This window comes from Euleptes europaea, chromosome 15, assembly GCF_029931775.1.
Source record: "Euleptes europaea isolate rEulEur1 chromosome 15, rEulEur1.hap1, whole genome shotgun sequence".
Lineage (NCBI taxonomy): Eukaryota > Metazoa > Chordata > Lepidosauria > Squamata > Sphaerodactylidae > Euleptes > Euleptes europaea.
In genome coordinates, this window is record NC_079326.1 from 42877891 (window position 1) to 42892631 (window position 14741).

At 42.1% G+C, this 14741-nt stretch overlaps 1 protein-coding gene across 2 annotated transcripts in view; it reads left to right on the top strand.

The window, feature by feature from the left end:
* The window catches only part of OSBPL6 (oxysterol binding protein like 6), a 67449-nt gene that overhangs the window by 15441 nt on the left and 37267 nt on the right, over positions 1 to 14741 (top strand). The window contains exons 5-10 of one of the 2 annotated variants that reach the window (XM_056861399.1): positions 2578 to 2691; positions 2792 to 2962; positions 3952 to 4084; positions 5482 to 5585; positions 7629 to 7721; positions 11938 to 12012. In XM_056861399.1, the coding sequence (XP_056717377.1) occupies positions 2578 to 2691; positions 2792 to 2962; positions 3952 to 4084; positions 5482 to 5585; positions 7629 to 7721; positions 11938 to 12012 (690 nt within the window). The remainder of the gene's footprint in view (positions 1 to 2577; positions 2692 to 2791; positions 2963 to 3951; positions 4085 to 5481; positions 5586 to 7628; positions 7722 to 11937; positions 12013 to 14741) is intronic. The other variant, XM_056861400.1, reaches the window with a different exon arrangement.

Below are 14741 nucleotides of genomic sequence, written 5' to 3' on the forward strand. Positions count from 1 at the left end.
TCTTTTAACTTAACCAATATGAGATTTCAAGGCAATTTGTCCTCAGAATTACGTTGCCCGTTCTGGCTATAATAACTCACTTCTCCCTCGAGGATTATTTATGCAGAAGGAGGAAAAAGTATTGTTGTAGAATATATTAAAATGTTTAGTTCAGGGATGGTCCTTGACGGTTTTGTTACATTATTTTGATTCCTCGTTTCTACAATATTGGCGCATATTGTATAGCAAGTGAAGATTCTATTGTTAGGCTTCTGGCATATGCCAAATTAACTGTCCTGAAATTAGCTTTGTAATAAACTCTTATTAGGAAAGAGATGTCTTTCCTGTATTTATTTATATTCGGATTCAAATGCATTAATATGGCATATGCCAATAAAACAACAATACTATTTATTTATATGGGCCATAGTTCAAAGAACCCCTGTGCGTGGGGATTTGCATGAAATGCAGATGTTGTCAGAGTCTCCATATATATTTTTTTATTACTGTTTCATCGCTCCAAAGACAAGCTGCTTTTAAGCTGAACTGCATCTTGCCCCTTTAACAGTGAGAATAGCTGCAACCGAGAAGTCAAAGAGAAGTTTAGTTTCATGGACAGTTCTTGTCCACAGGCATATATAACACATTTCTTGTGCTGGCAGCTTTTTCTTTAGCGAGAGCAACTTCTGAATAATGAAAAATATCCCAAACTGCTCCCCTCCCACTAGTGTGTTACTAGGGCTGCTTCCTCATCAGGGTGTTTTTCCATGGTAGTCTGGTTGCTGATGCAATTGTGAGTAAAATCACTCTTGCAACCAAGGTTCCAGGCAGCCCAGCGTTTATTAGGTTTCTCTCCACTTTTAGGGATGGTTTTCCTTTCACACCTGATGTATATTGAAGCCCCGCCCCATGCTCTCATGTGACCCTCAGGTTTTTCCGCCAACCCTGTTTTGGTTTTTTAATTTTATTTTGAGGCACATGGGTAACACGGTGCTGCATAATAATAACAAAATACCTCTTAAATAACTTTTTTTTTTAAAAAAAACAACCCTGCATATATTTGCAAGTACCTCCAATTATTCCTTCCCTCTCCCTAAAAGGCAGGCAGGCTGAGTTGTTGAAGCTTCTCTTTTTTTTTAAAAAAAAAAGCATGAGTAATGCTGGATAAAAATGATGCAATTCCTTTAACAACCTTAAAAAAAACACACCTTGTATTTGCAGAGCTTCCGACGATTCCCTCCCCTTTGCCTAAAAGGCTAGTTGTTGCCAGCGATCGGCCCCTTGTGAATATCAACAAATGCAAAGAATAACTGAGTGGCACTTCACTGAAGGCCTGCAATTATGCGGATTCCTCTTCGCAAACTGCTCCTGCTGATAGCATTTTGCCCCAGGAAATGCTATTTTTTGCACGATTAAAATAAAGCAATTTTTGTGTGTGGAAAGAGTGAGCTGTTAATGGTGGGTGTACAAACAGGACAGTATCATGTGGAAACATGAAAAAAAAACTCACTAGTCAGGTGAAACATGGTAAATCCTTAGTGTGGAAGCAGCCCAGGTTTTAAACTTGGCGCAGAGTGGTAAGCTGCAGTACTGCAGTCCAAGCTCTGCTCACGACCTGAGTTCGATCCCAACGGAAGTTGGTTTCAGGTAGCCAGCTCAAGGTTGACTCAGCCTTCCATCCTTCCGAGGTCGGTAAAATGAGTACCCAGCTTGCTGGGGGTAAAGGGAAGATGACTGGGGAAGGCACTGGCAAATCACCCCGTAAACAAAGTCTGTCTAGTAAACGTCAGGATGTGACATCACCCCATGGCTCAGGAATGACCTGGTGCTTGCACAGGGGACCTTTACCAGAAATAAAGCTTTTTTTAAAGGATCCTAGAGCAGAGCTTTTTGCACTCTTTTCCTGGGTCTTCTAAGGATTGTAGCGGCTACTTCACAATAGCCAGCAAGCTACCAGTAGCTCACCAGCTCAATTTTTTAAAATTAATTCTTAGATTTTCAAATCTTCCTTAACTAGTTTTTGCAAAATTCTTTCTAATATTTTTTCACCAATCTCATTAAATCTTGAGGAGAAAAAAAGGACTATGCAGAGCCAGCATGGGATAGTGGTTAAGAGTGGTGGTTTGGAGCGGTGGACTCTGATCTGGAGAACTGGGTTTGATTCCCCACTCCTCCACATGATTGGTGGACTGTAATCTGGTGAACTGCATTTGTTTCCTCACTCCTACACAGGAAGCCAGCTGGGTGACCTTGGGCTAGTCACACTCTCTCATCCCCACCTACCTCACAGGGTGTCTGTTGTGGGAGGGGAAGGGAAGGTGATTGTAAGCCGGTTTGATTCTTCCTTGAGTGGTAGAGAAAGTCGGCATATAAAAACCAACTCCTCTTCTTCATCATCATGCCTCTCCCAGTGAAAGGCACTTGATATTTTTCCTAACTATCTCCCTCTTTCTCCAACTCTGCTTGTTAAAATGTTCTCGGATGAACCTGAACTGTCGCCCAATAAATAACATACTCCTATTAGACCTATACTGAAGCTTCACATTATTTTATTTTTTCCTAGGCTGATCACAGTGTTTTCTATGATTTATTTTCCAGACGCAGAAAGGGAAGGTCCATGGGAGCATTGATGTTGGTTTATCAGTTATGTCAATTAAAAAGAAAGCTCGTAGGATAGACCTCGATACCGAAGAGCACATCTACCACTTGAAAGTAAGGAGTATTTCCATCCATTTTCTTCCCTACTTGCCGCAGTCAAATGACATGATGAAATTCAGAGACTGTTAATAAACTCTGCATTCTCGCTGACTAGGTAAAATCCCAGGATTCATTTGATGCTTGGGTATCAAAGTTGCGCCACCACAGACTCTATCGTCAGAATGAGATTGTACGATCACCACGAGATGCCAGCTTCCACATATTCCCTTCTACGTCAACCACTGAGTCTTCCCCTGCTGCTAATGTCACTGTATTGGATGCAAAGGTATAAGATGTCCCTCTTAGGGCAGAATCCCTATCTTCATGTTGCTAAATCCACAAAAGCCACATACAGATGTTTAGTGGGCTCTTTGATACACTGTGTAGCAAGATAGTAAAGCATCAAGTGAGGATTTATGGTGTATTGCCCTTTTTAAAGCCTGCTTGTTCAAGATAAATAACTTGGTTTAAACTCTTCCCACTTCTCTAGCTTACTCAAAAGATGTATGATATTTATATCAATCAATCAAGTTTTATTTCGATACAATATCAGCTCTTAATAAAAATCAAAGTTAGGTTAAAATAATAAAATAAAATAATAAAAGTTGATGATTCTGGGAGGGATGATTTGAAGAAAAGGAGGAAAGATCTTCTATGGGGAAAGGTTTTCAATTAGCCGTTTACAAATCCCACTAGACCTGAGGCAAAATTTGGCTGCTTGAATGGTTATCTCCCGAGAGGATGTGAGAGTCAGTGTGGTGTAGTGGTTAGAGAGTCATACTGGGATCTGGGAGACCCCACTCTGCCGTAACAGCTTTCTGGGCCAGTCTACCAGGGTTGTTCTGAGGATAAAACGGAGGAGAGGAGAATAATGTAAGCTGCTTTGGATCCCCATTGGGGGGAAAGTGGGGTATAAATGAAGTAAATAAATATGCATTTGTTGAATAGTTTACTAGAATTCGTCACACACAGCAAACAGTGTCCTCAGTTAGAAAATGGGTGTCACTAGCCATGCGAAGAATCTCCAAAAAGAGGCAATACTAATGAAGAGAGGAGGAAGATGTATGATTCTAAATTTCTTCATATTGCTCCATCTTTCCAAAGATCATTTATTGGATTTCCTGTAGACTAGTGTGTCAGATTTGTGTTTTCAAGAGAGGATAATGTTTGTCTCCTTTTATTGGCTAGAGGGGTTTTTTTTTTAAGAAAAAAAAAAAGCATGGACGAATCCCCCCTCACTCAGTACAGCATTTTCTTAATTATATATATTTTTAGGGACCACAGCATAGCTTCCCATGGCAGCCATCCATCCCTTGCAGCAGCAGCCTTCCTGCGACGTGCACCACTGGGCAAAGTAAAGTCGTGGCTTGGTTGCAGAACTCTGAGGAGATGGACAGGTGTGCAGAAGGTCAGTTTCCCCTTTGCTTTATGCCCAGTTTCCCCTTTAAGTCATTATTAGTTCTCCTGCTATGAAATAACATTTCTTATCCAGTCCGCAATAGAGGCATACATGGAATTTAACATTACAGCCATTTGTTACTGTGGGAGGAGATGTTCTTAACGGTTGTGATGTGGTTAATAATTTATTTTGTTTGTTGTAGTAAAAAAATAAACAACCTTCTTAGCTTCATTTCAAAGTAACCGTTTTTTGCTTTCCTCACTCGTCATGTTAAGTATTGCTTCCAGAACTGCCAAAATGAAGATTTCCAAACCAGCTAAGTTCTTTCATGAGACCAGTCAGTATTTTCCTTTCACCTTTTAAGACATCTTCAGCACTCAGCTACTAGCTGGCAGATACTTCTCATTTAATTTTCCTATCCCCAAGTCTGGTTTTAAACTGAGGGGTATTAAGGGGTTAGAATCTGGGCTATTCCCTGTGAATCAGAAGGGCTTTACTGGCCCTTCTGATTCACATGGAATAATTAATTAATTAATTCAAACATATATACCTCATGAAAACTCTCAGCTGGATACCTTCTAAGGCAGCTTTTACTAAGCAGGTGGTAGATAAGACAACTACCAGCAGCCGAAAAACAGTTAAAATATCTCACAGGTTAGTAAAAATAGAGTCAATAATAAGCCAGTAACTCTCAGAATCCACTTGATGCTTAAAAACTAGATGAACAAGGTGCCTGTGTGATTGTTGTAGAGAGGGGGTCCCAAATTTGAAGGGCCATGACAAAAATGGTTCTTTCTCTGGTACTTTTGAAGGGAAAGGGGCATATGGAGCCAGGCCTCTGTAGAAGCTGACAGGCTAGTATGATTCCCTTGTGCCTTTCATTTTGTATAATATCATGGCAGGATTAGTCCTCTTTGCTGGCTGCTGTGCCAGCAACTGTGCCTGGAACTATGCTGTGCCTCTGCTATGAACCTCTGCTGAAATAATGCAACTTAATTATGTGGGAGCGTAGGCTATTCTGAGCGAGATGAAGGACTGGATGTAACATGAACTAGCAAAAAATATAATTTCAGCTTGTCTTTTACCTATGTTTTTTTATTCTGCCTCAACCAGGGACTGGTTGAAATTCTCCTTGGCCTAATTCTTGTCCTGTGTGTACCAGAGCTTGTCACAGTAAGGATAAAGAAGATTCAGACAAATGGAAAAACCACATGTTTCTCTCTTTCAGTGTGTACCGTTTTATGCCTGTGGGAAGAGTTGCTAAAAGTTGTTGATTTGCCACATCCGGCAGTGTGCTTTTGATTATGGTATTACAGGGGAAAGTACTCTCCTCTATGACAAGAAATACCTTGGCAAAGAAGATCTTAATTAGGGTAACTCATGTACATTTTTTGTGTGTGTGTTAGATCTCTCGCACTGCCAGTCAAACCTTGTGGAACTCAGTAAAATTCTTCAAAACTTAGAGATACTGCAGAGAACTCAGTCGGCCCCAAACTTCACAGATATACAGGTAAATATGTTTTCAAAACTCAGATGATGTTTGTATATACAGTGAGTTGGATCTTGCAGATCTATTCCACTAAAATTGGCTCTTTCCTCCAGTGCAAGGAAGGCTTCTTGCATCAGAAGGAAGTGACACCATTAGTGGAATGGAGCCACAGAGTCCAGTCCAATACGTCCTTTCTTTGAAGCATTTGATATGATTGCCAAAGGATGGCGGTGGTGACTTTGCTGAGAAGCGTACTATTGTTTAGTTTAGAGTGTTCAGAATAACAACCTGTGGTTCTGTTCAAGTTCCCTGGTGGCTACAAATGATACAAAAGTTTTTTCCCCCAAATTTGCATCATTACTTAATTTGCATAGTTTGTGTCAGGTATGTAATATTCGGCTTTTGTCGGTGAGTCGGATCGTCATGTGAAAGGAGGGTTGAAATCCTGTTTTCGACGGCGTTTGTCTTTTATTTGTTTACTTGAAATATTTAGGAGCCGCTTCATATTTTTTAACAGAGACCACGTGAAGCTGCCTTATACTGACCTGTGCATTGCAACCCTAGGCAAAGTCACCTTGTTTACTCTGACTGGTAGGACCTCTTCAGGGTCGAAGAAGCAGAGGCTTTTTCACATCTCCCACTACCTGAGAGGGAGGGCATCTTGGCCATTTTCTGGGCATGGAGTAGGGGTCACTGGGGGTATGTGGGGGAGGTAGTTGTGAATTTCCTGCATTGTGCAGGGGATTGGACTAGATGACCCTGGTGGTCCCTTCCAACTCTGTGATTCTATGACCTTTTAACTGGATTTTCCATGGATTGCGCCTGTGACCATCTACATGCCAAGCAGATGCTCTACCACCCTGGACTTGGCTCACAACACATTTAAAAACACCACAATAAGTATTGAAATGACTAAACCACAGTTAACCTAATAACAGCTTTAAATGGTTTAAAATAGAGCATAAAACAGCATTCACGACAAAGCAGCAGAGGTAAGCAATATAGGATGTTAAGAAATGTAATAACATAAAACCATAGTAAAAAATAACTTTAATGCAAAAATACCAGCTCTTTAAAACCAGGAATCAATAAAACAGCAAAATATATCATTTTAACAAGAGCATGACAATTTAAAAAAAATGATAGTGTAATAACTGGCAGTAGAAACAACCTTAAAGCAAAAATAGGAGTGTAATGGTCGTAAAAAGAGATAATCAATATGAACATAGGCTAAATAAACTCAAAACAGCGGAGATGGCAGTGGGAAGATCCCCTGGGAAACTCTTCAGAAAACAAAGTAATAAAGTATTGTTGAAGGCTTTCATGGTCAGAGTTCAAGTAATAAAGGCCTAAGTAAATGGATCTTAACCTGGCACCAGTAACTTAAAACAACACTGGCATTTATCCACCCCACAGTTTATGCAATGGAATGGCATTTCCGTTTGCAGAATGGGGGGGGGGCTATTTACAGCAACTGCCCCTTCCCACTATGGCCCCCCACTTTGGCCGATACGTTCCTGAGGGTCCACTGACCCCCTCCCCCATGACCAAAATTTCAGGGAATTCAATGGGCTGCAGCAGGAGGGAGAAGGTGGAAAAGCTCTACTCCAAGAAGTCTGTGGATGGTTGGATATGCACGATGGTCAGCAAATGAACAGTTGTGGGAAGGGAATTCCACAGCTGGGAAGTCACAACAGGAGAAGGTCTTTTCTCTAGCGATTCCGCCATGTTACCTCAGAAAACGGTGGCACGTGAAGCAAGTCTTCAACAAATGATCTCAACAGCACGCTAGTGTGCGAAAAGGCTGTTGGTTAGGTAGATAAATGTTTGTTGGAAAATGCCTAGATACATAGCTGTAGGATTGTGGTCTGGGTTTGTTTGCTTCTCAGATGGTCTTTAACAGGCACACTGTTCGCTTTGTTCGTGGAACGGAGGCTGACATTTTTACCACCCTCTTTAACTTGTAGAAAATGTTACTAAGACTCTTATTACTAACTTGCTCTTATTGTCTGTGTGCAAGCTTTAACACAATGCTTTGTTGCTTTTAACTATTTTGTAACGTAGGCTAACTGTGTAGATATTTCAAAGAAAGACAAGCGTGTCACAAGAAGATGGCGAACAAAAAGCGTCAGCAAAGATGCTAAAATACAACTTCAGGTATTTCCCCCTTCCTGTCGTTTGCTTTTTTTTTTGCATTGCAGTTCTAGGCAATAAATAGCAACAGGAATATTCCCACTGATTTTGAGGCACTGATTTTTAAGGCATTCTTCATTTGAAGAACAAGGCTCTATGCTCAGAAATTACTCTTTTCCCCCCTTCTTCTGTTAACATGTGGAAGAATTTGTAGAAAGACAGAAATAGGAAGAGTAATGTTAGAATGGGGGAAAATGCTGACTGGAATTGGTTAGAGTAGGAAGGTTAAATTGCTTGAGAGTGCAGAGTAGGATTCTTAGCTTTGTCCATTGAACCCAAGACTGCCACAACTACCACCATTCATGTCTTATCACCAAGTGACTTGAAAAGGCTTCTGAGTTTTGTTTCGCTATATGGCAAAGGAGGGAAACACAATGTGAGCAGCGTGAGTCCAAAGCTTTCTAAGGAAGGCAGAACTAGCTACGTTTTGGGATCCCAGCCTTCGTGTGTGCAGGCCGGCCATGGGAGAGCTTTCTAGTAGACTAGGAGCTTTCTAGTAGACTTTCTAGTAGACTAGGAGCGCCCTTCCTCCCTCTGGTGCTTTCCCACCCAAACGATCATATGACCAGGAGGAGGGGCGCTACTCCTTCCGTGCCACTCTCTCCATGCTGCCACCAGAGACCCCAAGAAGCTAATGTTTCAGAGCATTCACAGCGGGCTGGATGGAGGGATGTGTGCCTGCACAGAAGACCACTCGTGAACAACAGTTACAGGCCTGTTTTCATCATTGTGGCTTCTGTGCAGTCCCACATTGGGAGATCAGCAAGCTCGCTCAGAGAAGGAGGCTGGAGTGAAGCTCTCAAAGAAAGAGACCATGGAGGACCACCTTCCCAACAGAGTTCCACAAAATATGAATAGGAGTCTCTGAATTATCCAGAAAGGATGATTTACTACACAGATACCACTTCTCCTTAGGAACATTATGTTCAAGCTGTGTCCACAGCATTATGTGTGGCAAGCACATGTGTCTGTATTGCCACATCTGGCAAATTTTGGGAAGCCACAATCACCGCATGTACATGCAGCAAAACAAGCACAGACTCCTTGTGTGACAGTGCACACATGGTTTACCTACAGAGAAGTGGTATTTGTGTAGGAAGTTAATCCTTTGTGAAGAGGCTCAAAGACAAACTTTGAATTAGGCAGTTTTGTAATCAAAAGGACAGATTGATACTTTGTCAGTATTTTCAGTACCTTTTATACTGAAATAAAAAAACTCTGAAATCTAGCCATAGTTGAGACAAGAATCAACGACATGTTTTTGCCATAAATGGGATTCTCATGAAGCATAACTGTTAAGAAACCTTGCTTAGAGCAATATATATTTATTTTCCATTTGCCTCTGACATACAATGTAGAGCATGCAACAGAATTAGATGACCACACCAGTCTGGCAAAAATGCCATCTTTTTAATTCTCCCCAGTTTATAGACTATATTTTCTAGAATAAGAATCAGTACTTTCAAGAAAGATGCATCAGACAAATCCAGGTGTTTGCTCAAATGATAGTTCATATAGCATCCTCTACAAAAATCTTTCAACTTTCTTGCATGTGCTTTAAATGTGTTCTGTATGTTAACACTGTCCTGTTTTCATTGCTACTAATATCTGTGGTACTAAGCACAAATACTGGATGCAGATTGTTTTGTGGACCATTTTTTAAAATTTTGTTCTACTTATTTGGAACTGAAATATCAAAGTAGGAGTTTGGGGAGGGGAAGGGTTAAAGAGCGCATCCTGAACACCCTCTCAATAGAATTAAGGCCTGATAATTCATAGTGCTCTAGCACACATTTTACTGCTAACTATAGCCTTTTCCTGGTGAGATTGTTTTTCTGTAGCAAAAAGACTGCTCCCTTAGAAGGATTTTTTGATAAATGATGCAGGATTTCATGAGAAGAAACTCTCTAAAGCAAGAAGATGACCAGTCTGTGTCTGAAATCCTATTCAGATAATTTTATCAGGTAAATGTCATGATTCAGAGAGTAGTGAACAATGAATTGCTGCTTCATGCTTTAGAAATTAGAATAGTTTTGCACAGGGAGTCAGTGGTCAGGCTAAGTACTTTTCAGAGAAAGTTGGAAAGGAGAGGAAGTACTGTTGTCTCTCAGAGTCAAATAAAATATAAAGAATTAATGTTTCATGTTGTATCATTCCCAAACCTTGACTTTGTTGTGCAGTATTTTCAGAGTAAGTAAAGGTGTCATTAGGCAATATATCCTAGTGAGGTTGTTAGGGCTTTGTACTATTGTCTGTTGTTATTTTTTAAAGCAAGGGAATATTGATATTGCGAGAGATATGGTGTTGGATCCAAACCACAGGATTGGATCCAAAGATGCCAACCTGCTTCTTATAATGCCAACCTGTGGCTTAGCCTTTTCATGAGCTAAGCCTTATAGTGCCATTTTAAACAGAGTTACATCCTTCTACATGCTTAGAATGGTGTAACTGCTTAGGCTGACACTGTTAATTTCTGAACAAAAGTAAATTAGGGAACATAATAAAATTTCTCTTCTTCCTGCTCTTCCCTAGCAAATACTAACATCTGATCCAGCAAGGTACAAGATTTATTTCCATCTTCCAGTTGAGGGGGGGCAGAGGCCTTTTAAGTATTTTCAGTTTCCTTGCATCTAACTTCCTGTTTCTTCGGGGTGGGCGGGTGTTCCCAGTTATGCACGTGTTTTGCTCCCTCTTTTGGTCGATTCGACATCACACAGCTTTAAATGAAGCGTTTCTACCTGTAAGTTTAAATCAGCAGCTTTTTGTGCTTCATAAAAACTGCTGTTTTACAGAATGGACCATTAGAAGGAGCAAAACACATGCATAACTGAACCCCCCCCCCAAAAAAGAAAGAAACAGGAAGTTAGACGCAAGGAAACCGAATGCATAAAAGGCCAGATTCAGATAACAGGGCAGTGAGGATAGGGTGAGGGTATATGAATGCCTGATACTTGCTCCCTCTAGTGTTCGACGAAGCTCTGCTGAGGCCTGAAAGAATTTATGTGAGTGAAGGCAGGAATGGTTTAGGGTTGATCAGCAAACGTTGGAACATACCCTGTCTCCCATTAACGCCTGCCCTTGGTTATATAAAGAAGAGAGGCTGCCTTCAAGAATACCCATCAAAAGATAAAAACAAGTTGGCTCTGACCTTGGGAACCTTTTTACTAAATGCTCTCTCAAGTGGCACTTTGGATTTTAAATGGCATGTCTGAAGGACCATTATTAATCATGCCTACATGTTTGCAGTTTGTAGCATGCAAATAGTGATGAAATAAGTATTTTTCTTCCTTCTTGAAGTTGTCTTGAGAGCGTTGCAGAATAACTTGGAAGGGAAATGAACTCATAGGCAGTCATTCAATAACAGGCAGAAGCAATGAATATAGAGAATAGCAAATTGGGAGGGAAATTGTGCCCTGAAACCTGAGGCGGACAAAATTAAAGTTGTACACAGAGAAACCCTTAGTTCATAAATACTTTTACATTCGACATATACAGAACTTCTGTCACTAGCTTGTTCACGGTAGCATAACTCTAAGAGAGCATTTTAGGTGATTCTTGCTAAAATATGTGAAGTAGATCAGTATTCACAACTTACGTTTTCCTTTTGTCGTCTTTTCATCCCATGACATCTTGTTCTCCATTTGCATGCTGAATAATATGAGCAGGTTTCAGACATGTGGTTGTAATTCACAAGTAATAGGTACCATTAAGAAAACCATAGAGCAGATAATTCTTATGTATTTAAGTACCTTCCACTTCCTCGCATGAGAAAACAGCTCAGTTTGTCTGAACGCCCAGTGCTTTTCTACGCTGAAGAATTTGGGCCAATTCACATTCTTTTCTACACCTTCGACTAAGCCCTGTCTGAATTCACCTGACGGTGTCACTCCCTCAAAGTGCTGGTGAGACTGTGACAAGATGAGTAAATAATGTACTTCAGTTTAGCATTGGCTAACAAAGCCGAGCGACCGGATGGCTCCCCTTTGCATGTGCCCAGTTACAAAACAAATCAAGACAGCTTGCATTTTCAGCCCTCATGTGGAGTGATGTGAATTAGTCCTTTGGAGGAATCATGTTAAAGAATCTCCATCTCCTCTGAGCATCTTTCCATGTTCCTGCGTCCTATCATTCTTTCCCTCCCTTCTCTCTGCTTCCCTATTCTTCTCCTGTTCACTGTCAGGAAGGGACAGCGCTGAAGGGCCAATTCAGCACCGCGCGGCGGCGACAGAGGCTAGCAGCAGCAGTGGCTACAACAGTGAGTGGATTTATAGTCAAGGCACTACAGTTTTAAAGACGGGGATACCTGCTATCGATGCTCAGAGCTCGAGCTGCGCTTCAGTCATGTATGGCGATGGCATTTTGGGGAGCGGAGGTCACCAGGCTAACTCTGCTACGTGATAAAATATGTTGTGAGGTCAGGAGCCGCCTACCTCACACATGTTTTATGACCATGCAACCAAATAAGCATGTAAACTGTTTTTAGAACAGGTCTAGCCAAACCTTTAAGTACTTTGAGATTCAGTGTGAGGGAGTTAAGCATGTGCTTAGCATTCAAGTTCAGCTTGAATGAGGCTTAAAAAGTGCTTAAACATGGCTCTGTGCAGAACATATGGAGCTGCCTTGCAGGAGTCAGACCATTGGTCCATCTAGTTCAGAGTCATCTGCTGGGAATGGTAGTTCTCTCTAGGATCTTGGGCATTGAAAGGCCTTTCTCAAGAGCAACTACCTGAGATACTTCAACTGGAAATGCCTGGGATTAAACCTGGGATCTTCTGCTTGTGAAGCATGTACTCTGTCACTGAGCCATGGGTCCTACCTGAAATACGTCTCACCTGAGTGCATGAGTGGATTTCTGCATACGTTCTGAGCCAGACTCTTTTTGTTTTTCATATGCATGATGCGCCACATGAAGATATACAAAAGGGTTAATTGTATTTAATGCTGGTACACATGAATATATGAAGCTGCCTTATACTGAATCAGACCCTTGGTCCATCAAAGTCAGTATTGTCTGCTCAGACCAGGCTCTCCAGGGTCTCAGGCAGGGGTCTTTCACATCACCTACTCGCCTAGTCCCTTTAACTGGAGATGCCGGGGATTGGACCTGGGACCCTTCTGCACGCCAAGCAGATGCTCTAGCACTGAGCCACAGCCCCTCCCTGGCTGGTAGGATGTTTATAGATCAGAGATCCCCAGCATGGTGCTCATGAGCACTATGATACCCGCCAACACTTTACCTGGCACCTGCCAAGTGTTTTTAGGAAGAGGGTGGGGTGAGGTCGGGCTTTTGCCCAGCAGGGCTTCTGATTGGTCATTGATGATTTGATTGGCTCATCACAGCACAAAGATCTTCACTGTGTGACTGAGGGTAAGCAACGGCAGCCATGTTGTGGCTCCTCCTGCGCAGCCATTTTGTAGCAGCCATTTTGTGGCTCTGCCCATAACCATATAATACTATATTAATACCATAATACCATATAAATCATAGGAAAGCTACTTCTTTTAAGGATCCAGGCTTTCAATCCTAAGGTTTTTGGGAAGGGCTGCCCAATCCTAATGGGGGCCCCCCCAAAAGGGGATCGGAGCCGGCGTGACTCTAGCGCTGGCATTAGTGACAATTGTGCCGGCTAAACTAGCACCAATGCCAGCGCAAGGCCACTTACACCAGCCCTGGGGAGTTGTGTAGCAGTACATGCCATGGGCACTGGCAGCATTTTCCCGGTGCAAGGGCTCATACCGGGATAAAGGTGGCCATTCCGCGGGGCCCTGGAGTGCCCCTTTTTGCTGGCATCAAGTTTACGCCTGCAGAAAGGCAGGCATAGCCCCGTGGAACTCAATGGAGAGTTTCATGGGGGGTTCTCTCAACTTGCATTTTTGGCTTGCTGCAGCAGATCCATCCCCTTAGAAGAAGAAGAAGAGTTGGTTTTTATATGCTGACTTCCTCTACCACTTAAGGGAGACTCAAACCGGCTTACAATCACCTTCCCTTCCCCTCCTCACAACAGACACCCTGTGAGGTAGGAGAGGCTGAGAGAGCTGTGACTAGCCCAAGGTCACCCAGCTGGCTTCGTGTGTAGGAATGGGGAAACAAATCTAGTTCACCAGATTAGCCTCCGCCGCTCATGTGGAGGAGTGGGGAATCAAACCCGGTTCTCCAGATCAGACTCCACCGCTCCAAGCCACCGCTCTTAACCACTACACCATGCTGGCTTGCCTTACTGTACTCAGAGGACATAAATTCTGACTAAAGATGCTTAGGATTCTGCTTCCATTCCTCCAACGGACCGCAGTAACTCTATAAATGTTTTTAAAAATTGGTAGAGAAGTAGTTGGTTATCAAGTCAATCATGAATTCCACCATGCAGTTTTATATTATTGTTTAAAGTTTTTTTTTTCTGTTTCATAATCCAAAAAAGTCATATTACTACCACCATGTTTTACTAAGGAGTGTCTTGATGCTGTAGGTCTACCTTTCAGTCTTCAAGAGGATGGTTATTTCTTTTGAATCTCATAAGGTGTACCCGCGTGCTTACACCACATTATGAGAAGACAGGAGTCGCTGGAAAAGACAGTCATGCTAGGAAAAGTTGAGGGCAGCAGGAAAAGAGGAAGACCCAACAAGAGATGAATTGATTCAATAAAGGAAGCCACAGCTCTCAATTTGCAAGACCTGAGCAAGGCTGTCAAAGGCTGTCAAAGACCTGAGCAAGGCTGTCAAAGGCTGTCATTTTGGAGGACTTTGATTCATAGGGTTTCCATGAGTCAGAAGCGACTTGACGGCACTTAACACACACATACCTGCGTGGTGTAGTGGTTAAGAGCGATGAACTCTAATCTGTAGAACTAGGTTTGATTCCCCACTCCTACACATGAAGCCTGCTGGATGACCTTGGGATAGTCACAGTTATCTTGGAGCTCTCCCAGCCTCACCAACCTCACAAGGTGTCTGTTGTAGAGAGAGGAAGGGAGGATTGTAAGCTGGTT